We start from the raw sequence: 26,351 nt of genomic DNA, 5'->3' as shown, positions 1-26,351 counted from the left end.
TTTAATATATGATTACATTTCCTTGTATGATTCGGATTCTATGCATTGTAATCCTCTATATAAAGATGTCCCTGTTATCAATGAGAATACACATCAATTCTCTCTCAAATATCGTTTCCCTAAAATAAAGATATTTTTATTGAATAAGAGCAAAAGCATTTTTTTTTGGTCAATTTATTGTCAATAATAGTGATTTGATATGAGAATATATGTCATTTAATAATTTATAAATAAGAAAGGTCAAATGAGTAGATTTAGAGATGGAAGAAAAATCAAAAGACAGTTAAAAGACGCTTTGCATCAACTAGAGAAAACCAAAAGGAATTAATGTCCTCGAGATTTTTTGAGTTATGATTATATCTATCAAAGTATCAGTATCAGATTATATACACTTTTCTTTACTAATGGCTGAGCAAGGAGGACTATTTAAGTTGTGTTCATGGGGCTTCGGTTTGGTGAAGGCTTGCTTGGGAAGTATATATAGTTGTTTCATCGATCGAGTTCTCCAGCTTAATTAAACAGAAGCTGAAACTTGAATTCCTAATAGTATTGATCAAACTCAAAGATGGAACTGAAAGCAGGTGTCTCTCTGGTGGCAGTGATAGTGACTTTGTTGATTTGTACTGGAAATGCAAAGCATGAGGTGGCGTGTTTATTATTTTGTGTTGACAAATGCGGACCACATGCCCCTGAATGTGCCCATCAATGTTATCAAGACTGCATCAAGCAGAGACCTCTGGATCAAATTACTACTGCAGACTTGGCTGCTCCACAATGGGTGTCTCTAATTTAGCAATGGTGCACCACCTAAGAAATGGGTAAAAGGCAGACATGTAGTATCTGCAAAACCAAAGCTCCAAGTCCTTGTTCCGGCCGTGTGTAGATTTAATTTTTATTATTGTGTGCTTTCCTCATTGATGGCATACTATATGATGTCATTGGCTAGGTATGAGAATAAGTTTATGATTCAATAAAAAGCCTAATTTTAATGTGTTATTATTAATATATCACAATGTTTAAATAATTGAATAAGATGAGAGAATTGACATTAATTTCATTTCACAAGTACAGACTTACAATTTTACTGAGAGTTAATAATACAACACACTTTTTTTTTTTTTGAAAGAAGGCTGAGGTCCCAGACATGGATTATGCAATATTAGTTTTGTGAAAGGCAACAATGTAGGAATAAGGTCTCACCCTCATATCCAAAGTGAAGAAACAAAAAAATGATAGAAAAGTCTGAAAAGCCAAACAAAGGACCTCCCATCTCCTGTACAAAACCAACAGGAAAGTCAACCAAAAGAATGAAAAGACTAATACTCGATGACCTAAAGAGCAAGTAGACCAATTTGAAGCTCTAGCCTCGTCGTTGTAGCAGCTCCTAATGAAGAACATTTGCAACTCATCAATATATATACGTACCATAAGCTGCATTTTAAAATTGGCGGCATCCCTCCCCGTGCATCCCTTGCAAGGCAATTAATAATAGCATCAGCAAGACTTAGCTCTACCTTAATTTTCTTGTAGCAGCAAACTATATAACCACAAAACAATAAAGACTTGTAGTGAGCTTCCCATTCTTCCTCCCTTGCCCATTTGTATACGGCCAATGATGGCTTTGTCCGGCTCGATTTTCTTGTTCTTCCCATTTGGAACTTCAAGAAGAGCGTTGGGCAATGAGGGCTATAATATTTGTTCTTCCGAGTTGGGACCTTAGACATACTCACATGAGCGAACTAGTTTTAAGAATTAGTGTATCCAACCACAATTAGCAATCGAAAAAATAAAGATTATTATCTCTAAAATCAACTTCGCTCTCTAAAGGCGCCGCACCACCATTGGTCGAGTCTTCAGCCGAGATCCTCTCGTCCGGCGGCACTTTGGGTTGGTGGGGCTTATCTTGTCGTCGCTGGGAGGTTGCCGGACGGGTGTTGATGGTCTAGGGTTCCCTGGTTCATAGATCTACAGTGGCTCGAGGTTTGTGTCTGATCTGGTCGTGCTTGGGTCGAAACCACTCTGTGACTGGGGGAGTCGTGGATCTGCTTCAAGGGACGGGGCGGGCTGGTGTTTGTCTTCAGGCAAAGGAGGCAGTGCAGCGGTATCGCAGGGATGCAGTCGGTGCTCAAGGGGCACAGGGATCCTTTCTTTTTGGATCGAGTTTTGTGTCATTCGGGGTTTATTGCCCTCATGGTGTGGACAGTGGTCCTTGAAGTGGGCAGCGACGGCAAGGTGTAGGCATGGCAGCGGCTGGCTTGCGGTGTGCGGCGTCCTCAACACAGAAAGGCAGAAGCTCAACAGGGCTGGGTCAGCTAGTTGGGTTTAAAGTTCTGCTCTTCTTTGGGCCAAATGGGCCATTAGTTAGCTTTTATTATTTTCTAGTTCATTTAGGCCTTTTTTGAGGCATCTAGTGGTTTTTTCCTATCTAGTTTTTAGCATTGGTTTGGTCTTTGTCGATTTAATTCTTAGTGTCTCTAGTTGTACACCAATTGAGGTCTCTAGGTGACTAGATTTACTGTTTTATGAGTTAGGTTGGGAGGACTGGGCCTTCTAGCACCTCCGGCGTAGTACCAAAGGGGGATCCCGCTTTGTCTACGTACTTGCTTATACAATGAGTAGGTCTATTTTCCATGTACAATTGTGGGTACTGCCACTGTCTTCTTGTCTGTTTAGATGACAGCGGAAGGGTATGTAACGGTCTATTCTGGCTTCTGATGAATATATTTTCGCCTACTAGCTCTATTTAAAAAAAAAAAAAAAAAAAAAAAAAAACCATAATTAGCAATCAGTGGAGAAGGAGGCGTAAATGGTGGATTAAAATTAATTCGGATACGCACATCAATACATTTTCCTTCTCTCATTCAACAAGTTGGGAAAAATTCAATGTAAGGCAAACAAATGATGCTAATCTGCCATATATTGATGTTCTTGGATCATTATAATTGAGATATAGATGAGAATAGGCAGAAGATTGTATTTACAAAGAATGTGCAATCTTCACAATGAAGATTGTAATACATGAACTTTTACCTAACATAGTTCAACCTTGATTGATTTTGAGACCTCGATCTCGATCAGTTTGCCCATCATCACGTTTTCTTTTCTTGTTCAACAAGTTTGGCTTGCACTCATCGGATTGAGCCTTACAGACGAACGGGTGGGTCAAAAGTTGAGCTGTCGCGCGTCCACCTCTTGGAGGCCTCCTTGTGCATGCAACACTCAAGAAAGCTCTAAAAGTCTTCAGACGCGCCCTCCGGCAAGCATGGCGCCTCTCTAAAACAGATGGCTCACATAAGGGATGCCCAGTCCTGTCTCTAACCCTTGGGAAGCAAGGGAAAGTAACCCATATAGAGTTCCATTATAGTCACCCCAAAGCTCCAAATATCACTCGCATAGCCATTGTAACATCCACCATATCTTTCCGGGTCAAACCTCTCATGGACTCATATAAGCACAAGTCCCCATGTACGAACTGCAAGACTTGTCAATACTATTATGGCTCATGATCTCGCTGCAACAAAAGTCAGCGATCTTGACCTCCATCTTGCTATTCATTAAAAGATTCTCGGGCTTGATGTTGTTAAACAGCGACATACGTGACCCGTGACCTACCATTGTACCGATACTGTCCCAACTTAACCACCCGATAGGTGTTGGGTTTTAATCACAAAAGGCCTCAATACAATTGGGTGGGATCCACCCACTTATAATTTATATTTTATTTGTCACTTTTCCAATGTGAGATCTTTCCTCTCTAACACGCCCCTTCACGTGTAACCTAACTCTAGGTCTGCACGTGAAATTAATTAATCCAATTTCCACATTGGAAATTGGGACACAACTCTCATATCAGAGACTTGGTCAATACAATCCAAGGCCCACATTGGACACATGGTAATTTCGATGGCAATACAGGGAACCTCAATTTGGGCTCATGATACGTGCCTACGTGGAGACGCAATTGGAAAAGGACCCGCTCTTATACCATGTTAAACAGCGACAAGCGTGGCCCGTGACCCACCATTGTACCGATACTGTCCCAACTTAACCATCTGATAGGTGTTGGGTTTTAATCACAAAAGGCCTCGGTACAATTGGGTGGGATCCACCCACTTATAAGTTATATTTTATTTGTCACTTTTCCAATGTGAGATCTTTTCTCTCAAACAGATGTCACGGCGAACAATCTTGTGAGTGTTGTGAAGCAATCGAGGGCTTGGCGTGCGACGGGGGCAAGCTTTTCTTCGGATAAGGGACTTTGGGACATGAGCAAGGTTTCAAGAGAACCCAAGTCCATGTACTCCATGAGAACCGACACGTCTCCGGAGGGCTTCTCAAAGATGGTGTGGCAGTGGACAACGGAGGGAGAGCCGGCCGTGGATGTTGAGTTCACTGTGAAGTCTGTTGTTATGGGAGGAGGAGTCAGCAACTGGCTTGAGTTGTTTGAGAGCGTAAGTGGTGGAAATGGGCTTGTGAAAAACTTTGTAGACGGTGCCACCGCTTCCGTGGCCCATGATTTGGAGTCACTCGAGGTCTGAGGCCGAAGCAGGTGTGGTAGAGGAGGAGATGAAGGTGGTGGTGGTGCCAGCGGGGCGAGGAATGGTTTGAAGAGAGAGAAGTGGGCGGTGGTGGACAGAGATGAAGGGTAAAGACAAGGGGAGAAGGAGATTATTGATCTTGCGGCGTTCTTGGACAAGAGCCATACTGATCGAGGTCAGGTGAAGTTTGTGAGTGGGATAGTACACTGATGGTCTTGTCAGGCCCGGTTATATAAAAAATTTGGAAACTTTCCGTTAACTAGGTTTTTAACTTTTTATGTTTGGTGACTACATTAGGGTTTTATGGCTTGGTGACTAAAACTAGTTTTAATAATTCTCTGAAATTAAGAAAGTTATTGTTTATATATATTTTTTTTTTGGACTATGAAAGTATTTGATTGAAATTGCAGAAAAGCAGCAGAAACCCATACAAACTGTAAGAAGGAAAAAAATCCCCTTTAGGAGGTGCAGGCAAACCATCACTCTTCAGCACATTGACCAGAGAGGATGGAGGGTGCAAATACCCAATTACCAAGATCCATCCCTCTTTTAGCTCGACTAGCAATTCAATCCACAGCTGCGTTTGTAGATCTCTTAACCAAATTCCATTGACAATAATGAATAGCATACTTTGAAGTCCTCTAATGTCCATGAGAAGAGGGGAAATTCTAGTGTACTTGTGGGTATCTCATACCCACATTTACAAAAGTGACAACAAATTTGTTGTCAGAGTGGTAATGTTGAGTCCCATTTTGTGTAATCTTAGTTCTAATAATGGTAATTACATCTCTTACGACATTGTTACAAGCTTTTGAACAAATTCGTTGTTAATGTTGTAATTTTTGTTGTAATCTTAGTTCTAATAATGATAATTACACCTTTTACGACATTGTTACAAGCTTTTGAACAAATTTGTTCTCAATGTTGTAATTTTTGTTTAACTATATGTAAATAGTGTAAATGAATATGGTAACTTTTGTTCTCAATGTTGTAATTTTGGTTCAAATAATTGTAATTTTTTTTCAAATTGTTGTAAATGAGTGTATGAGATACCCACAAGTACCATAGAGACAAGAGGGCAGATTTTGCTTTTACGAAGTGGCCACTGGCAGTGAACTGATTCATGTTTAAATACAGAAATCCAAATCACAAAATAAGTACTGCAACTACCTACACTGGCCAGAAAAAGGAATTTATATGCCTTTGACCCAGATCAATATGATTGATAATTTCGGCCAAAGTAGTTAAGATATTTTGAATTATTTTTTCTTTTCTTAATATAAGAGGATAGGAAGGATCATCTCTTCCTTACCTATCCAAGCCTTTATATATAAAAAAATAAATAATTAAAAAATAAAAAGCAACAACAAGTCAACAACAACAACATCTGTCAACTCTAAAATTTTGCTTGTCTCTGAGGTGGTGATGATGGTGATTCTATTAATCACCGGATATGCAATGGCAGATGATTGTTTCCATTATTGCTTTCTGTACGTAATGCAAAGGTGATACTAGGTGTATCATGGAACAATGAGAACATGTTTGGCGCAATGTATGGGTCTTAAGCATCTGGATCACCATGACTTCTGTCAACTCAGGTGCACATTAGACCGGTGTCTCAAATATTGCACTGGTACCCTTCCTTCAATCCTATCTCTACGTGATACCATTTAAATCTGTCATACTCTCTCCCTCTCTTTATCTCTCTGATCCTTATAATGTGCTTGTGTTTTGTCAATGCAGAGACAAATAGGATGGGACTTTGCATGAGTCACTGCTCACATACAAACTGCGACATCAAAGCTCCCCTCTAATTTCATCCGTATCAAACTATCAATGCGGCTCTTTCCATGACTTATATTTGATGCCAACAAAATGCTGAAATTCAGTATGTTTTTAACATGAAGAGCGGACCAAATTACTACCTTCAATGCTCGACCGGTCGGCCCACAAGATATCAACAATGAACTAACTCGGTTACCCAAACAGTACTTTGATTTCTTCTTTCATATCAACATTTTGAGCAGCAAAAATAGGACGTCATTAACCAGGGGAAACCCGTTAAATTTATTCTCAAGACACAAAGAGGCTGCTGGAAGTTTCACTGAAATTTTTGTGCAATTCCCAGTCCCTACAAAATAGAAATGTATAGATTGTAGCAATAAGTTTTATCAACATATATAGATTCTAAGATCAACATAAACTGCAGTAACTATAATAACTGCTTGGAAGTTGGATCCAACTGTATCGCTGACTTTTTCAGGGATCTGCATGCAGGACTTTTTTCTGTTAATGGACTGTAAACCTCCCCTTGCTATAAATTAGACAATGCCTCTTGGGCAGTCTAATTTATAGCGAGGGGAGGCATTGTCTAAACTTATTGCTACTCTTTATTGAAAATTCTTGAAAATTCTACAATGTGTTAACGTATGAGAATAGGATGATCAAAATCATGTTGTTTGTGGATAGCAATGCAATCTACCATATCACCGTCTGTTGATAGAAAAAGAGAAAATTAGACAGCTAATTACAAACTGGTGAATCCAATATATTATACTGTCTCTACAACTATTTCAGCTACTAATTAAAGTATTAAACTACCTGGAAACTCTTTATTGCAGAATTTTTTTTTACATGTTTAAGCTGTGTCTCCAGCTCCAAGTCTTCTGCATTTGATAATCTTCCCAATCCTTGGCTCAGTTGGCTGCATCTTCGCAAGAAAGTTTAGCAAACGTTGCCAGCAATGCAATTATCATTTTGTTGGAGAGCCTAGCAGCAGCCCATTCTCATAGACCAGCTTATGAACATAAGAACTTCTGGATGTCAGTTTAATATGAACTCAGAAAATTGTATGACAGATCCTTATCTATTAGACTACTTATTTATATTCTGCCACTTCCGAGAGAAGATAAAATTTCACTCTGTATTAAATGAACAGAAACTATTAGTATTGTCGCCACCACTTTCAAACATTAAAAGTTCTGATTCACTACTTACCAAAAGCAAAAGGTGTTCTGATTCAATATTTACCAATGAGAAATGGGTTCTGATTTAAACTCTAGCCTTCAATAATTATCTCTCTTTAAGAGCATTGTGCATGTGAGGATCAACAATGGAATTAGTCCTTTATCAACCAATATGAAGCGTCATTTCAAAAATAAAAGCCTCATATTGACCAACTATCAACGCATGGACTGCTCATCCGGTCATATTATTCCTTTTCTTTAACTGTAAATTGGATTTGGGGGGATGAGGCAAAACAAGAAACAAGTGTACAGTAGAGGACTGCAAAGTGCAAACTATCCTAACACATAGAAGAGCCTAGGCACCCCAGCAAGATCTTTCTTTAAAGCAAAAATTAGTACCTAACTACCTGTATACAAAGTTATAAACTATACACAATATACAGGAAACTTGAGCCTTCTATTGGATTCAAGGGTATACCGCAGAGGAGCAGACCGATCATATGTACATCTGGCCATAAAGATGTGTTCAATGGTGTACTGCAACAAGAAACCTCAGAAATCCTCCCATATCGTGTCATCTCCCCATGTTGTGGTCAACTTGTAAAACTGTGTTTGCATGATGTGTTCGAGGAATCAGAAGGCATTTCAAGTATAACTTCAACACCCAGTTTTTCTAACCTACTGATGCTTAACTAATTTCCTTAGTCCAGCGCAGACAAATGTGCGTCTATATAGCAATATACTATTCGTCTGAAGGGCAGCTGCTAAATTATGGTTTCTATTATCAATTCTTCTAAAACATCTTCTACCATCTGAAAAATGACATCCTCAGCATCCTTCCGGATATCTATCCATGTTCCAGATCGTGCTATATCCATCTGAACAACCTGCTGCAATGTCCGGGGTGACGGATGAAGTGAGAGGTACCAGTCAACATACTTCATCACCTTATGAATCACAGTTTTCTCAATCGGAAGTTGTCGAACATTTGGCTTGATAAATGACAGCCAAGGGGAATATCGAAGGTCACTGTGGTATACTTCGACAAGGACTTCATCTATACAGTCAAAGAAGAGCATGCAATCACCTTGGAGTTGGTTTGCCTGCAGCTTTACTGTGTCAAACAAGAACGGGTCAAGCAGTTGGTCTGTTGAGTCGCACATCATTGAGATTTCATCCCAATCTAAGCTTGCAGCTCGCAGCACTGCCTGAATATACTCGGAGATCAATTCATGTTCATTCAAAGAAGAGGTACTGCTACTGTCAGTGCGGATAGGGGACCTCACATGACGAGCAGAATGGTGCTCTTCAGCTGCAGATATATTTGGCGTAACTCAATTAGAAGAATTGAATAGAGATAAAAGAAGAGAAAGAAAGGGGAAACGGTAGTACAGGATGACGGCCTACCAGGTTCAGATATGGTATCTACAAAAAACTGCTCAAGTACAGATACCGGACTTGGGTGCTCTCCTTTATCTTCGATGCTAGCAGAATCTTCCCCTCTCTGAATTCTTGGAGGTGACTGGAAAACATCAGGTGAAGATGTTGATGGCTGCTCCTGAAATGTTAATCGAGAACAAGCTTAAGATCAGTAGCGAAACAATGTAATTAAAAGCACATGAATTTGCAGCAAAAGTGAAACCTACATAATTTGAAAGACAATCAGTTCAAGTAACTCACCTGTCTGGAGGTCCTAATATATTCATCTTCCTCGTACAAGTCAGCTTTATCTGTACTCCAATCAAGAGCCTTGTCTTTGCAATTTAGTTCAGACTGTGTCTCTGCAGGATCAGTTTCTCCTTGGTATACAGTATCACTAGTTTCTGTGGTACTGGTCTTCTCCATGCAATTGGATCTTCTTAGAGCTCCCAAAGAACTATTTTCTCCTGGGTGGACAGTATCTTTAGTTTCCACAGTACCATTTCTGCAAGCACTTTCTGATTCAGAGGGCTGTTTTAAAGAATTGATTTCTCCTTGGTGCATGGTGCGATTATTCTCTGCAATTCAGACAGATGATTGCTAAACAAAAGAGCACATAAGATAATGCAAAATCAACAATTAGTAACTTCAAACCTGTAGGACTTGAGCAGCTGGTTTTTTCTTTCTGAAGCCTCCATTTGTTCTCATATAACAGTTGGCAGTTGCTGTTGGGTGAAAGTCCTACAGGACTGCGTGTAGGCAAGAAGTCGTGCTCAGGAAATGATATCACCCTTTCCAGGGTTTTCAGTTCCTGCTTTTTGTGGTTTTTGTCCTTGTTTCCACTGTTTAACAATTCCAACAATCTAGCCTCCAAAGAACTTTCAGACTCCTTTAGCCTAGGATGGCAAACAACTGAAATGTTTAAGTTCCCAAGACCACTTCCACTGGTTGATGCAGTTTCACACTGAATTTGTGATTCACATTCTCTCCCCTCGCTCATGTTGTCTCTTTTCTTTACATCAAGAGAAGACATTATCATTCCTCCACCAGGTGAATTTCTTCTAATGATCTCCACACCTTTTCCTTTACAATCCTCTTTCGAGCCTTCATAGGGAGATCCATGTAATGTACCATCCATTGACTTAGAGTGTTGCTCTTTTCTGCTTACCCCTATAGCATGTCTCAACTTCTTCTTTATCTGACTAAAAGAAATATTCGCAGGCATTTCACTCTGCCCGTTATTTCTCAAGCTGTAATAAGATTGCAGAGAGGAACACTTAATATTGTCTTCAGCACTTTGCATGCTACTTGGGCCGGGTTTCAAAACTACTATTCTGTCTGAAAAATGGGAATCATCACTTTCCTCAGAAGAGTAGGTATCACAGGATTTCGACTTCTGATTACCAGCAGGACCACCACATCGCCTTGGTTCTGAAACATTGATGTCAGAGGGAGATTTAATCTGATGTTTTACTGCCTGAGATTCTCTGAGGTCTTCAATATGTTTTGCTAGAAGAGAATTTGGGTCTTGTAGGAGCTTTATGAATAATTCTTGATTAGAATTCAAAATCTCTAATGCATCTGATAATTGTCTAGACTGGTGGTTCACCCCATCTGTCCTGATGTACTTTTCATCAATGAATTTCTGATTTATGATGGCCTCAGCTGCATTCTTCTGTACTTGTGGAAGAGTAATCTCATAATTAATACTTTTACAACCAAATCCTCTTCTCTTTTTTCCACGCACCTCTTTTGCCAATGCTGCCGAGTTGAGCTTGTTTGAAGATGTTTCTACTGAAACTGAATAAGAAGGTTTCCCATTCTTAGCTTCACATTTCAGACCCTGAGGTGAAAGAGGATGAGATATCTGACTAGTTTTGCTAGCCTTTCCTTTCTTCTTAGGTAACTGACAAGCAAGTTTTGAATTGGATTGCATATGTTTCAATTCATCAGAATCAATTTTCTTATTCATCTGCAGCTCAGTGGATAACTTTTCCCCCTTATGCTTTCTTTTACTTGCCATACCAGAATCAACTGTTTGAGTTCTGTCCGTCATTTTGTCCTGGAACAAGTAAAGTTGCTAATCAGCTGATCAAGTAATCAGCAGTCAATTACGTGAGAGAATACTGAAGGCAAAGAAAACAAAAGTAAATAAAGAAGAAAAAATCCTGCGTAAAAAGTTGATATAAAACTGCTAAAAGCTCATGCATCCAAAGACATCAGTCTGTTGAAGAAGCATTCTGAGTACTTAAAAATATGCGCCAAATTCATAATAAAATAGTTAGGTGTAACTTACATCCATGCTTTGGCTCTTCTCATCCAAATTGTTAAGCAAATCCAACTTGTTCTTAGAAATTCTATTATCTACATACAAAGGAAAAAAAATATATAAAGCTTTGATCTTATTGAATATGAAACAGGGGAATTTATAAAAAAATGCATGCATTTAATGAGAAATCAAGAAACAGTATAATCATGGTGTATCTTTTTCAGTACTTTTAGCAATTATGATTAATCAGATGTGGTAACCGGGGAGTAAAAGCAGCTCATAAGGACTTGCACCTGCCATCGTTCAAAATGATTCAAAAGTTCTTACCAAATCTGTTTGAATGCCTCTTATTATCTGAAAGCAGCTTCTTATCAGAATGACTTTGGCGAAAGTCGAAGAGGCCATATAAACGCCACATACAGCCTGTCTGGTACTTCTCACATACCATAGGGCTCTTTGGTGGTGTCATCCTTGCCATGATGACTGAACTATGAGAGCTTGCCTATAACAGACACCAAATTTACAGCATCAACCTAGGAAATAAGTAGAAACTTCATAGCATACAAATTTTCTTCATTTGAAATCCAATGATCCAAATAACAATCCTTTTCTTTTCTTTTGGGGCGGCATATTTGTTCTGTGCCCTGGAACGTAAGATTAGAAAAACATAATTGCACACAGAGAAGGTTTGCATGTAAAGGACAAGGCTTTCTAGTATCCAAACACATATATAAGTACAAATAAATCTATTTGTGGACTTTAATCTACTATAAATATCCAATATAATTTTCAATTATGGATGTGTTAGAAAGAGTATGATGTAGGTGTGACAGAAACAGGTGGGTCTGTGCTGAGAGAAAGAGGGGTCTTCTCTGCATTTTGTATAACTAATTTGTCTTGTTTTAGTTTGTCCTCTTTTTATGTCCATATGACCCACCATGTGTTTTCTTCAACAAATCATACCTAATAAGATTTGTTTATTGAAGAAAAAAGGAAAATTGAAGCAACCTGTTTTTTATGATAGAACATAACCCTCAAGTCATGACTCAAAACTTGAGTGATAGAAAAGCCATGAAGATGTGAATTCATTTCCCAAGAAAGATGGGACACTTAAAAGAGACTATTCCCCAATAAATGGAAATTAAAGAACAAAAAAGGAAAAAGAGGAAAGTCAGGCCACAATATCTTTAACTGTGTTACCCAAATCTTAGTGCTGTTCCACCTGTCCCTATAAGGTGATTATCAGCTAACTTAATACCAAAATTAGTATAAACAGGCATTTCTGTATGTTTCTGGGGAAAATTTCTCAGAAATGAAAATTTGTCAGATAACCAAAACAATTTTACTTAAATGAACCTACCCACAATTTCATAAGTCAGAAGCATCAAAACCCAGAAACAAAAGTTGCTTAATTCCTCATGAGGTAAAACATAACAAAGTGAACGAACAGAGAGAGAAGTACCTGAGACAATTAACTTGAAGATCCTGCTCAATGCTTGAGAAAAAAATGGAAGATTTTTGCTTGAACAGGACAGAGAACACAGAAAGCTTAAAATTTTAGCTCAAGGACTTGTTGTAGTAGTATACCAAGTTCAAATTTTTAGCATCAAACTGAAGTTATAAGAAGAAACCCCAGAAAAGTTGAATGTTGAATGGGAGCTTGAAGATTGATGAAGAAGAACTTGCTCAATGCTTGAGAGCAAAATGAAAGCTTCCTGCTTGGATTTGACAAAAAAGCAAAGAAAGCTTAAACCTTTATCTAAAGGACTTGTTCAAGTCCCATCCCAATTTGGAGTTTCTAACATGAAAATGGAACTTATAAGAAGAAACCCAGAAAAGTTAATGTTGAATGGGAGCTTGAAGAGTCATGAAGAAGAAGAAGAAGAAGGATCGAAGAATTCAATGTGGGATGAGAAATGTGAAAAGGAGAAGAAGAAGATAGGAGGGTTGGGATTTATGGTGACAGTGACTGATAATATTGCAATTTGGCAATGATGACACCAAGGATGAGATGAGGATTGAAGACAGAGAAGGAAACTGGAAAGCTTTCAACTGAAGCAAAAAGTAAGTTTAGTTGCTTTCTTTCCCACCTCTCTCTCTTTCTTGTTTCTCTCTCTAGGCAACCTTCAAATCAAACCGTCATTAGAGACCCATCACCTCCTTGCTTTCTCTCTCTCTCTTCACGTTAAGCCAAAGAGAGAGATGTCAGTTACGTGTTTTGATTTTTTTTAACATAAGATTTTCTGGTCTGCCATAAATAACTGCTTATAAGATCAACGTAGCAAAGGAAAATAATATTGTAGATGAATAGATTAATATATTGGAGGTATTTTTCATGAGGTCCAAAATTTGTATCGCTCATCCCCTCATATTAAAAAAAGAAGGAAAAAGAAGGTATAGGGATCAGAAATTGGTACTGATTGAAATGAGACTTTTTTTTTTTTTTTTTGAGAAATGAATGAAATGAGACTTGAGACAACGTTCTCGTGAAAAATATTAATTAAAATAGATATTATGAGCGATTGTTAATAGGCAATATTGTATCTACTACATTGTACCAACACGGAAACAAGGATTTACAAGAACATGAGCTGTCTGCTCTCTCTAAATTCTAGCCGTTATAATTTGGGGTTCCGTTGATGTCGCAAGGCGTTGGTTGCTGATAAATTATTAGGAGATTCTTTTTCGGTCTCTCATTATCTATTGGTCAGCGCTAGCGTCGATCAGTGTCAGCATTATCAAGATATGTGCGTTAGTTTCAAGATCACCGTGGATTGTCACACTACCAAAATCACATCTCATTGAGTTAGAAGTGTGGTCGCCGGCATGTTTGTTTTCAAGCACTCATATTTGGCAGCCTTAGGCATTGGATTTTGGGTAACATAGCTGGTATGGAGGCTTCGTCCACACAAGGAACGTCTCAAATATGATTTTTTTTTTTTTAATCAAATAAGGGATTATGCGATATTAGTTCCTTAGAAGCAGACGATGTATGGAGGAAGTCCCACCCTCAATCCCGAAGGAGAAGAGTTTGCCACACTTTGGGAACCCACCGCCCGTCCCCCCATTCATATTTTATTAATAAAACAAAAAAAAGGAAAAATACAAAAAACAAAGGGGGGGGGGGCGGGGGACATAAACCTTACCGCAGAATACCAGAGAAGCAAATAAAGCACAACTCTAATCAAGCACTATGCTGATAAGGAATGCCCATATCATCCCTAAGCAAGAAAGGAGACAGAGTAGATGGTGCGGTTGAGTACCAAACTAATGCAGTGGATGCCAAACCCATGTTTGTCAACCTATCAGTAACTGTACTCCCTTCACGGAGCACATGAGAGCAATGAAAGGTTAGCGAATGGATACAGGCTAAACAAGTCGACCAAGCAATCCTTATAGGCCAAGGAGGGACAAATGAAAAAGAGACAATGCAAGCAAGAACACTAGTGGAGTCACTTTCAAGCCATATGTTATTCCATCCAAATTGAAAAGTGAATTCAATTCCAATAATGACACCCATTAGTTCAGCGAAAAAAGCTACCTGATGACCAAGTCCTTGACAAAAGCCACCAAGATAACGACCATTCTCATCCCTAAAAACTCCACCACATGTAGCTGGTCCAGGGTTACCCATAGCTAAGCCATATGTGTTGAGTTTGATCAATGGAGTAATTGGTGGATGCCCAAAAACCAAGCGAGGAGCTACTTGTCTTCGTGAAATCAGTTGAATACCCAAACCCACAAGCAACTGAGAATCCACTAAACCAACTGTGCGTCCTAGTGTATGGGGTGCGATAAAGTGAAGCCATACTCTAATGGAGCGAAAAACACGTAATAAAGAAGGAATCTTATTGTCAAAGCGAATCTTGTTACGCGCTTTCCAAATTTCCATGAGTGCATAAAGACAGCCGGTTATCCAAAGATTCTTCAGTTGAGGTGAGAATGTTTTACCCTTGATTGTATTCCATAAATCAACAATGGTACCATGAGATGGCAGAGAGCAACCAAAGCAACATGTCAACCATTGTCATACCTGTTGAGCAAAGGAACAAGAAACAAACAAGTGGGTGGAGTCTTTAACAAACCTGAAAGAGCAAAACTGACAGACTGAAACTGTAGGGATGCCTCTTTTTTGAAGTTGCTCATCGATAGGAATTCTATTATGGAAAAGACGCCAGGCAAGCATGGAATAGCGAGGAGGAATAAAGTGTCTCCATATAGTAATGAATTCGGCAACTGAAGCAAAACATTGGCAAACCACATTATATCCCTCAGAAAAAGAGAAAATACATGAGCGTGATTTTTCCCAAATTAAAATATCTTTCTCCGGTTCAGATGGAAGAGGAAGGTTGGTAATGTTATTAGCCAAACCAGGAAAAATATTTGAAAATCCATATGGCAAAACTCATTGTTGATTAGAAATAAACAACTCAACCTTAGTTCTTAAAGGAACCAGGAAATTATCTGCCTGAAGCTTATCAATAATAGGAATATCGAGCCACTTATCTGACCAAAACATGACTGACTTTCCATCTCCAATTAACCATCTAGAATGTTGAAAAATTAGAGGAAGAGCAATTTTAAAACCATGCCAGATAGTAGAGGCACAGTAATGATACCGCATCTGATGACATATAAAGAATCGCTGACAAGCAAAAGATCCCCATAGTGATGTTGATGTGATAGTGCTTCAATCTAAGCTCAAAAGAGCTGCTTTGTTAAGGGACTGCAGACTTCGCAACCCAAGATCACTCTTTAACTTTGGAGCATAAACTTGTTGCCAGGAAACCGTTACAATTTTCTTAGTGGCTAAGTCTCCCGAGCATATAAAGTTTATGGCACAAGTAGACAAATGCTTTAGTAATGAAGAAGGCCACATATAAACAGAGAAGCTATGAAATAATAAGCTCTAAAAAACATCATGAACTAGCTGTACTCGCCCTGCCATGGATAATAATTTGCCAACCTGCCAAATGAGACTTTGCTTTATCAGCAATACATTGAAGATGAGCACGTCTTGGCTTTCCTTTAAAAATTAGTACTCCTAATTAAGTGAAGGGATCAACCCCTAATTTGAAGCCCAAAACAGGTTGTACATGGCTACGCCGATGAGAGCAGGAAGCCCCCACAAAAAAAAAGTACTTTTTTCTTTGTTTACCAATTGACCTGAAGCAGCACCATACTTATCAAGGAAGAGTTGAAGGTTCTTGAGAGATGAGTTATCACCACGTCAAAAAATAAATAAGTCATCAGCATAAAGCACATGTGTGAGTGTACAACCCCGTGGAAAGGAAATAGACTTCACCCGCCGAGTAGAAAATATAGATGAAAGTCCCCGACTTAAAGCTTCTTCCGCCAAGCAAAATAGAAGAGGGGAGAGAGGGTCTCCTAGCCTCACACCACGAGCACAAGAAAAGAATCCATGAGGAGACCCATTCAATAAAATAGACAACCTAGAAGAATGTAGAATAGTGCTAACCAAGTCCATGAATCTTGCAGAGAACCCGAATCGAGCCATGACATGAAATAAAAAATGCCAATTCAATGTATCAAAAGCTTTAGCAATATCAACTTTAATACCCACATTGCCGCCAGCTATTTTTCGTTCTAGTAAATTAAATGCTTCTTAAACAAGCCCGATGCAATCAACTATTCTGCGCCCTCTAAGGAAAGCTGTCTGCTGAGGAGAAATTATTCTAAAAGCAATAGGACTCAATCTATCTGCCATGATCTTCGGTATAATTTTAAATAGGAAATTGGCGAGTGCAATGGGCCGAAATTGGGAGATCTTATTAGCCCCTTCAATCTTTGGAATCAACACAATGAAATTGGAGTTGGTGTTAGGATATAACCAGTTTTGCTGAAAGAAGAACTGAACAAAAGCAATAACATCCTTACCAACAATATCCCAACAATTTTGATAAAAAGAACCTGGAAAACCGTCAGGACCGGGAGAACTAGTAGGACCCATAGAAAATACCTCACTGCAAATCTCATCTGAAGAAGGGACAAAAACCAAACTGGAGTTCTCATCATCAGATACCATATTAGGAATAACTCTACAAAAATCAGCCACACGAATAGGGGCAACCCCTGGGCCATACAGATTCATATAGAAATTAACAATATGATCAGCAATGCTCTGCGGGGATGAAAGTAAAGTAGCCCCATCTTGTAAACTATGAATTATAGCTCAAGAACATTTATTCCGAGCATACGCATGGAAGAAAGAGGAACATTTGTCACCTTCCTTAAGCCACCGAACTCTAGCTCGATCTCTCCAAAAAGCCTCAGAACGACTAGTAGCCTCAAGCACAGCAGCTTTAGCATTTACTTCGGCCTCAAAATTAATATCAGAAGCTCCATTTGAAGCAATTTCTTGTTAAATGGCAGTCAGATTAGCACGAGCCGTGTCAAGGTGTTGATGGACATTCCCGAATACTGTGGTGTTCCAATTTTTTAGACAAGCCTTCAAGGCCCTCAGTTTCTGCAAAGTAACATACATCGGGCACCCTACTGACATTGTAGTGGACCAACAACTGGCTACTAGTACCTTAAAAGAGGAATGGAGAAGCCACATAGATTGGAAGCGAAATGGCTTTGGACCACTTAGGAGAGACTTACTTGCTGAGAAAAGAAGGCTGTTGTGATCAGAGACTACATGTGGAAAAGCCAAGCAGCTAGACAATGGCCAAGCAACAAACCACCGGTCATCACATAAAGAACAAGTCGTCGCTCCAAATGATGTTGACCCCGCCTTTTAGACCATGTATAGAAAGCCCCAAAAGTATCCAAGTGTGTAAAGTTGCAAAGAGTAGTGGTACTCCGAAAGTCCTCACAAGAAGAACAATTTGGGATGCCCCCTCCCATAGCTTCATGGGCCCCTAAGTCTGCATTGAAATCTCTAATGACCATCCAAGGGACAGTGGTACTCTGTCGGAGAGATAACAATTCGCACCACAGCGTCCTACGCTTGGCAATTGTGGTCGCAGCATAGACAAATGTAACCTGAGTGAGAGACCCCTCTACTGTAAACTGAACATTAATTTGTTGATCTGAAATAGAAACATAGGAGATATCGCAAAAACTTAAAGAAACAAGAAGCCAAATATTAGGAAGGAGATCACCTCTATTGTTCAAAGAAAGTAGTTGAAGATTTAGTCAAGCCCAAAAAGAGGTTGGCACAGAGTCAAAAGGAACCATCGGCTCAGAGATGCAAACCAAGTCTGGACGATGCTGACAACAAATAGCTGATAACTTGGATTGAGAATCCGTGTTACCAATACCTCTAATGTTCCAATAGAGTACCTTAATTGGAATCGCTTTGGTTTATTGCGATCCCTAGATGGGTTGATGCGTACAGTTGGAGTATTGGTAATCTTCTTTCCTCTTTTCTTTTCCAACTTCTGCTGGGATTTTGTAAGTACTGGAATAAACCCATCAATATCTTCTCCATTTACAAACCTCGTAACAACATCCAATTCCAAAGCGGCACGGGAATTTGAACGGCCAAACCCAGGAGGTGGACCAAAACTAGGAGGAGCACTAGCTGGTTCTACTGTTTTTACCATTCCATCATGCTCCTCCTCAAAAATGGCACTCCAAGTACGAGAAGGAGAGTTATGAACATAAGAACCACTATCAAAGGAGTCATGACTCATGACCCTCATATTTCAAGTCATTATTGGCGTCTGTCACTAAGTGACCAACTTGTTCTGCAACTTCTTTATTCCCAATTCCTTTGTTTATACCAGAACTCTCATTATGCATACTTGGGGAGGCAATATTAGTAGCTTCATTTTGATCAATCTGAACAACCTGTTTGTCCAGGTTAATAGCTTCACTGGTCACTGTACATACATGTACATTTGCAAGCATAATTAGCTATAATGGGCCATGCTCATTGTACCGCCAAAGGTACTAATTCCAACCAAAGGAATGACATACAGACACACCGCCAGACGGGCTACAACCTCAGCATCGGACCACCTCCAGATCGCCACCAACGCGCCGCCACGCGCCGCGCCAAGATGGCATCAGAAGCTTCTGAAACTGGGAACTGAAGCATATCAGTCCCACATCGAAAACAAAGACGAGATCAGTCTCTTCCTCACCTATAAAAGGTTCTCTCCTCTCTCCTCATTAATTACGCATTCAATACTTACCTACTGTTACTTTGTCAACATAAATACATTGACTAACTTAGGCATCGGAGAGTTGAAGACCGCCCAGCGCGGTCACCCTCTGACGCCCATTGTATTTTACTTGACAGGTAACGGGAACTACAATACTAACACAAGTATCGATCCGCCCACCGGATCAGAGTTAACTAAGGTCCGGCTACCGCTAGACCTTTAAACATTAACAGTCACTAATTGCTCTATAATGGGTGACTCCTCCACCCTATTCAAAACAGGTGACTTTTCCACCCTGCTCACAATGGGTGGCTCTTCCACCCTGTTCACTCTCTCTGACAACATCATTGATAGTCTGATCCTTGTTAGCAGCAGCACCATCATTGTCAACCTGCAACTTATTTTTGACTCTATATTCTTGGTGTAGCTTCGTCTGCCTAGCCCTTACCTCTTTGGACTTCAGTTGTCTACAATTCTTCATTTCATGCCCTACAAGACCGCAATGAGTACATTGAGGTGGGAGATTCTCATACTCAATCCCAACTGGAAAGCAAAGATTCTCTCTTTCCACCATGATCGAGGTGGGAAGTGCACCTAGGAGGTTAACATCCACTAGAACTCGAGCATAATATCCAAATCTCTGCTCTTTAGTTGTCGCATCAAGCTGCAATGGTGTACCAACACTGCTAGCGATTTCCATGATATTTTGCTGATGCCATTACTCTTGACTGAGGCCAGAAATTCAGACCCATAATTGAGCATGTGTTTGAGGATGAACTTCTTTGGGTTTGAAGTCTGATTGCCATTGCGACAATCTAAACAGTCCTAACTCAAGAGTGCAAGTACCAACACCACCCCCCCCCCCCCAAAAAAAAAACCTTGTGCATATCAGCTTCAGAACCAAAATGGAGGTCATAATAACCCTTGCCTATAGGGACAAGCCGCCAAGGCTCTAACGGCTGCCATAAAGAGTTCAAAGACGCTTTAAGGGACTCTGTTTTCATTGGAGTTGTGCCTTTCAGGAGAAGTAATCGTCCGATGAGATTTGTGCGACATGCTTTAATCTGCTCTTAGTAGATTTGTTCATTGATCTTGACATACACGGTATCGCCTCGAATGGTTGGCGCTGACAATTGGCTAAGTGAAACATTAGGCTCTACGACTCCGGCAAGGATTGAGGCAAAAGTCTTGGGCTTCTGAACCTTTGGCGTAGATGTTGATGATGAGTGTCGAGTATCAGAGAGGGGATCCAGAAAACTCCACGGGCAGATCTCCTGCGGGTCACCCATGGATGGAGGACGACACTATAGCGCAGCCACTGGAAAAACCCTAGGTTCGAGTTTTTCGTCGTCTCAAATATGATCTTATTTACCTGTAGAATCAAGATTGGATCTTGATCGATGTTCCAAGTCCTTTTCAGATTTGGACCTGAGATTCGGGTTCTACAATAGGTTTGATTCTGCCCTGCACTTCATCTGATGAATAGTAGTTTTGATGCTTGTTTATTCGGTGGATTGATGAATACTACACTCTATGAGTTTATGTATCAACGTTATGTGAGTACCACAATTACGTACTTAGGCGAGCAGTTCAAGCTATGTTGAATGAGCATGGTATGGATCCGTCTGTTGTTTTCTTTTTCAAAAAGCACTCCATGGTTGTTTAATTCACAACTTTCAAGATATAATAATTTCACACTTATGGGTAATTATCTTCTTGGAGATGTTTACAGGTTTATTTGGTTTCTGCTCAAATCTATATAGTTGTTTTAGAGTTACGCTCAGCTTCTCCTGTAATAGGACATGCTATTGGTGTGTACATCTTTTAGTGTGGTATACATTAGCTCTAGCTTCAAGCAGTTTGTAGCTTGTGTCTGCTCTCAAAGTTGTTTGAGATGTCATTCTAACAACGATTGTAACCGTTAAAAGTTTCAATAAAATCTTAAAAAAAAAAGAACGGCAACATGTGTATACAATTAAGACATTCAATACAAAACCAATTGATCATGGGGTGAGAATTTAAAACATTATAAATTGTAATATGACTTTACACCTCGGTGAAGGAGATTCTAAATCAACACATTTTGTCAACTTGAGTTAGATTTTTATTTTTATTATTTTTTTTTTAATGAGGCAAAAAAATTGTCCATCACCCGTGTAAACGTTGTTGATACCTATACTCGGACCAATTGCATATTCGATTCATGTGTTCTATTTATATTGTAATTCCGGTAATTATTTTTATTGATGTGGATTGTGGAATACTAAATTTGGTCATTATAACGTCGTCAAAAAACTACCATTGCAACTGCATGTTAATGTAAGATCACATGAAAAGCTGCAGTTTTTTCTTGTCAGGGATTGGGACTTGTTCTATGGTAACTCTTTTTCTCATGAAATAGGGTGCGTTTTCGTATTTTGTGGAAGTGTTGTCGTCGTAGGTGACAAAATAAACTTATTAAGTTCTTGTCAATTTGATGATAATGTTGAAGCAGCCCCTCCCCTATAGATTTGATTTACTTGTCTCTCTCTTCTCTTCAAAGCTTTTGAAATTTTTCGTATCAAAAAAAGCTTTTGAAATTTTTGTCTTACTTATTTTTCAAATTTCAACGCCCTCGATTTCATTTCACAATGCTTCTGGATTGGCAGGCTGGACTCTCTTGCCTTGGCACTATCTTCTTCACTGTCAAAAAACTCAGAGAGAACTCATATTTCCAGTCAATTTTGGTGTCAGAAATAGTTAAGGCTCTCAAATCTCAATGTTTGAAATTTTATCGACTCCATATTTGAATGTGTAGTAAGTATCATATACTTATCTTACACCACGTAAATACAGTTCTCTGACAAATAAAATTATGGCCTAGAACTGAACATGTTAGTTCATTTTTCTAATATAATAATGGTTCTCTTTAATTTATTTGACAGAATTTATTGAAAACTATATTTTGCATGAAATATATTGGACCTTTAGTAGTGTTAAAGCTTGAAATAATTTGGCCGTCGTGGATTTATTTCATGCTCATAATCTTGTAAACCTTAAAGATTACGTGACATTAAATTGAAATGGAAGCTGTGATTTTCTCAGCAGCTGTGAGGGTTTCAAAATGAGCTAACTAGCAAGCTGTCGATGGTTGCCACACCACAAAATGTGATGGTCCCAAACTGGAGAATGTAATCAAGTGTCTTCTAAGCTCATATTCGTGAGCCAACAATGAACTGTTCAAATTAAAGACAAAGGGAAAGACATACTTCTTGGCTCAATCAAAACTAATGGCTCCAATAAGTTCTACGTACATAGCTCTACAATTCCAACGAGAACAAGGAAGATATGGGGACTAATGAAAGCAATCAATTGAAGATAGCTAGCTATATCAACTTCTATGATATCACATCCACTGAAATGAATTAGATACGCGTTTAAGGAGCGGGTTTAAAGAGTGTAAACATAGCAACTATCCAAGAATATCCTTGAAATCGAGGGGTATGTGGTAGCAACTCGATCGATCAAATTAATCAAAGTTCATCTCAATTATGTTTATGATGAAACGTACTAATAGTCTTGGTGATAGTTCAGTAACTTTTTTTTTTTTTTTGACTTTGTCAAGAGGAACCCAAAGGCTTCCTAGGCCCAAGATAAACTCCTTCAGCACATGTGAAATGCTCCAACTGTGCATTGCAGCACAGTGCCTGGCCACTTTGACAGCTTCGGGGTTTGAACCTAGGTTGAGGAGCACACCCAACTATGCAAGAACCACTAGACTACTTGCAGTGGTTTCAGTAACTTAATTATATATATTTGGAGAATATTTCACTGTGATCAGATATATTTGGAGAATATTTCTCCCCAGTAACCTTGTAGTACAATTAGGATGTGAAGCATTCACATGACTTATTAAAAATTAATTTTAAGATAAAACCTCACACATATGGTTGCATTTCAATGTGGTTAAGTGGAGATATATTCGTATTATATGCATAATAAGACTAAGAGCTAGTTTGGGATTACTGTGACTTTTAAAAAAAAAACTGCTGCTGCTGCTGTGTTGTGAGAATAATCAGCTATGAATTAAAATAGTTTCGTGTTTGGTAAATAATATTTTTAAAAGTATTGTCAGTACATAAAACAACTACAGAGCGTGTTTTGATCCACAACAGCTTTTAAAAGCAACCTCTGGGCTGCTTCTAAAATCTGCTGCCAGTGACCTATAACTTTCAATTAAAACTGCTTTTTATTTATTTATCAAACACAATAAAAACTAAAATTATGAACAAAATCTAATTTTTTTAAAAAACAAAGAAATCCCAAACGGGGCATAAGAATGAAGATCACGCATAATTCGCTACACAACATTGCATTTGCCTAATTTTAACCATTAAAAAATTGCATGGTAGTTTTAGCCATTACGTTGGTTAAAACGCTTTTAGGTTTAGCTAACTCGACTTCACAATTTTACTGACCATTCAAAACAACCTACTTGAGGAGGTCGATCGAATCTATTGATTTGGCCATATATGCATGAGAACTGGACAACGGATTTCCTTATATATAAACATATACACGGCACCCGATAGATTATCCAGTTATCAAGTCTATGATTATAATCATATATATCAAGAAAGAAAAAAGTCTACGAATCATAATGATAATTGATTTGAATATATGAAACTAGTATTGGCAATTGCATCTCATGCGTCGGCTACTTCGGGTTGGGAAATAGGCCAAACTGGGGAGAGTACCAACAACCACATGACGATGGCAACACAACGAAGGAGCATCAAAATTGTGATGGTACAATATTGTTGTTTGTTCACACAAGAAACAAGAGCCTAGTCTTATTCTAATTTACATACGGTCAATGCCTGTCTAGCTATATATACATAACAAATCTTAGTTAGATAATAGGGGTTGTTGGTGTTATGAATGACAATTGACATATGACCATCCATATCAGTGATTATAATAATAGGTTTTTTTTTTGTTCCGGTCGGATATACTTTTTTATAAGAGAATAGAAATCATTTATTTTGGACACTCTCGACATAAAAGTCATTATAAAACAACAACCTCATTCTTTCACTATAGTGATAACTTGTTTGTAATTTTTAGTTTGTATCTCTAAAATCAACGAAATACAAACTAACGTTAACAGAGTTAACTTTTTTACGGTTGAGGGACGAAATTACCCCTCAAAAGTTAACGGAGTTAACGTTTTTACTGTTGCCAGGTATGGAAATTCGGTCGGGGCCAAAACTTCAGGTACCATTATGACATTTTTTCAAAGTACAGGTATGAAAATTAATAGTCTGAAAAAATTCAGACACTATTTAGACGAATTTCCCGTTACCCTATATAAAATCGTAAATTATAACCAACAACCCATTAAATCATATTTTTTTTTCCAACATGATTAGGAGGACAGAACGATGTATCTATCAACTATTGCATAATGGTACCGTTCTACTATTCCTTTAATAGGGAAAATGATCGTTTACCCCATTTCTGTGACATTTGACCCCATTTACCCAAACACTCTAAGAGATTGCCCAATTAATCATTAGTTTTCATTTTTAAACCCCAATTACCCAACTTTTTAAACGTGTGGCTGTTTTATTCATTTTTGTGGACGCTTTTGCCCTTTTATAACTGAAAGCTCTATAACTGAACGTTTTGAAATCGTAACAGAAACGGGATTTAGGGAGCGAAGCTCTCCGATTTCAGTGTGAGAGGTTCGGCTGTATCTGTAGATAGAGAAGTTCTCCGGTTTTGAGTGTGGAGCTCTTTGATGTTAGAGAGAGAGAGCAGCTGTGCGATTTATATAGGCAGGAGAGAGAAGCGTCTTGTCCTGGTTAACGAATCTTCGGTGTTTTTGGTGTGTGAATCTTCTGCGATTTAGAGCTGGTGGTAGTAGTAGTGCGATTCATATAGGGGAGGAATTCTGCTGTGATTTTCACATGGATCGTGATTCAGATGCTCTTCGAGTTCATCCACTGAGGTTTGCTTTTGTTTCTTTACCTCTATCTAATCCGTTTGGCTTTTAGCTCTGTTTAATATGTTTGATTTTAGGTTTTTTTTTTGTACGAATTGTTGTCTTATTTGCGAACTGAATTTTCTGAATCAGAGCCTAAAAAGATAAAAATCCAAACATGGCTTTTGTTTTGATTATGAATTGTTTTTGTAATTTTGGTATTGAACTTCCAGGTGTTTTTCAGTGCATTGTGTTAAGTTTGAGTTTTTGTATTAATTTCGTGTTTCTTTCGTTGAATTCATGTTTGGATTTTGGGGTTGAGCTGGTACCCGGAGTGTTGCGGTAGTTCTGATTATATTCTTGGGAGGCAGTAATTTTTCTAGTGGGGGCCAATAATGTTGTTCAACGATATTTTAGTATCTATAATTGTTGCTTACTGATGATTTATTTTGAATACATTGCAATTTATTAATCTTACAAATTTTAAATGGCTGTTTTGACAATATTACTGGGGACCAGTAATTTGTGTATTGGGGGGCAGTAATGTTTTAATGTGTTATTAAGCAGTTGTAATTGTTGTTTTTTTTATCTTTTTAGTCATTTTGAAAGTTGTTTGGTTCTAATTCATCTTCGTTTTGGTAGGTTTGAATTCATTATTGGGGGGTAGTATTCAGTTTACTGGGGGCCAGTAATATGTGTTTTAGGTTTTAATAATAGATTGGTGTGCCTGTGTTTTCTTCGCAGGTCTATGCCTGATCCTCTGGTTGCAAGGTGTCTTTACTCTGGCAAAGGTTATATGATTCCTTTGAATCAATGCATGGACTACTCTGAGTTGTATGAAGACATTTTCCGTACATTCCAGTTTTTCCCAACTGATAATGTTGAGCTTCAGTATTCAGTTCCAGGTTGTGAAGTTTGTTTTCTGCGCAATGATCGTGATTTCCAGATGCTGTTTTGCTCTGCCAGGATTCATAGTCTAGAGTGTGTCGATATTTCAGTTTTAAAGGTTGGGGGAGTTTTTAGGAGAAACGGTTCTGTGGATAGTGGTTCGGAAGTTAT

The 26,351-nt window shown here is 38.7% G+C and overlaps 2 protein-coding genes and 1 pseudogene across 3 annotated transcripts; all 3 read right to left on the bottom strand.

Moving 5' to 3' along the window:
- Positions 1–3,040: 3,040 nt before the first annotated feature.
- LOC112177475 lies at positions 3,041–4,703 on the bottom strand (annotated as a pseudogene).
- Positions 4,704–7,663: 2,960 nt separating this feature from the next.
- Positions 7,664–13,364, bottom strand: LOC112176833. Of its 2 annotated transcripts, XM_024314921.2 has the most exons (7): positions 12,655–13,364; positions 11,520–11,694; positions 11,220–11,287; positions 9,578–10,985; positions 9,185–9,501; positions 8,912–9,062; positions 7,664–8,816 (listed from the first exon to the last, which is right to left on the bottom strand). In XM_024314921.2, exons 2-7 carry the CDS (start codon positions 11,668–11,670, stop codon positions 8,269–8,271), a joined length of 2,643 nt encoding a protein of 880 aa, XP_024170689.1. In that variant the 5' UTR covers positions 11,671–11,694; positions 12,655–13,364; the 3' UTR covers positions 7,664–8,268. The 2 variants fall into 2 exon arrangements, with proteins under 2 accessions (XP_024170689.1, XP_024170690.1); XM_024314922.2 differs by lacking the exon at positions 12,655–13,364 and having other exon boundaries at positions 11,520–12,566.
- A 6,231-nt stretch (positions 13,365–19,595) lies between these two features.
- On the bottom strand, positions 19,596–20,027 carry LOC112177474. Its single transcript, XM_024315763.1, has one exon. The coding sequence runs from the start codon at positions 20,025–20,027 to the stop codon at positions 19,596–19,598; it is 432 nt and encodes a 143-aa protein (XP_024171531.1).
- Between the last annotated feature and the right edge of the window lie 6,324 nt (positions 20,028–26,351).

This window comes from Rosa chinensis, chromosome 7, assembly GCF_002994745.2.
Source record: "Rosa chinensis cultivar Old Blush chromosome 7, RchiOBHm-V2, whole genome shotgun sequence".
In the NCBI taxonomy this organism is placed as follows: domain Eukaryota; kingdom Viridiplantae; phylum Streptophyta; class Magnoliopsida; order Rosales; family Rosaceae; genus Rosa; species Rosa chinensis.
Note: the sequence above shows the minus strand (reverse complement) of the source record. Positions and strands in the feature narration are given on the sequence as shown.

Excerpts from the sequence above, each read along its gene's own strand:
- LOC112176833 (XM_024314921.2), bottom strand. The coding sequence starts at position 11,670 with ATGGCAAGGATGACACCACCAAAGAGCCCTATGGTATGTGAGAAGTAC. Across the intron at positions 9,063-9,184 it reads ATATTAGGACCTCCAGACAG|GAGCAGCCATCAACATCTTC; the intron begins GTGAGTTACTTG and ends TTAACATTTCAG. Across the intron at positions 8,817-8,911 it reads AGATACCATATCTGAACCTG|CTGAAGAGCACCATTCTGCT; the intron begins GTAGGCCGTCAT and ends ATATATCTGCAG.
- LOC112177474 (XM_024315763.1), bottom strand. The coding sequence starts at position 20,027 with ATGGAAATCGCTAGCAGTGTTGGTACACCATTGCAGCTTGATGCGACA.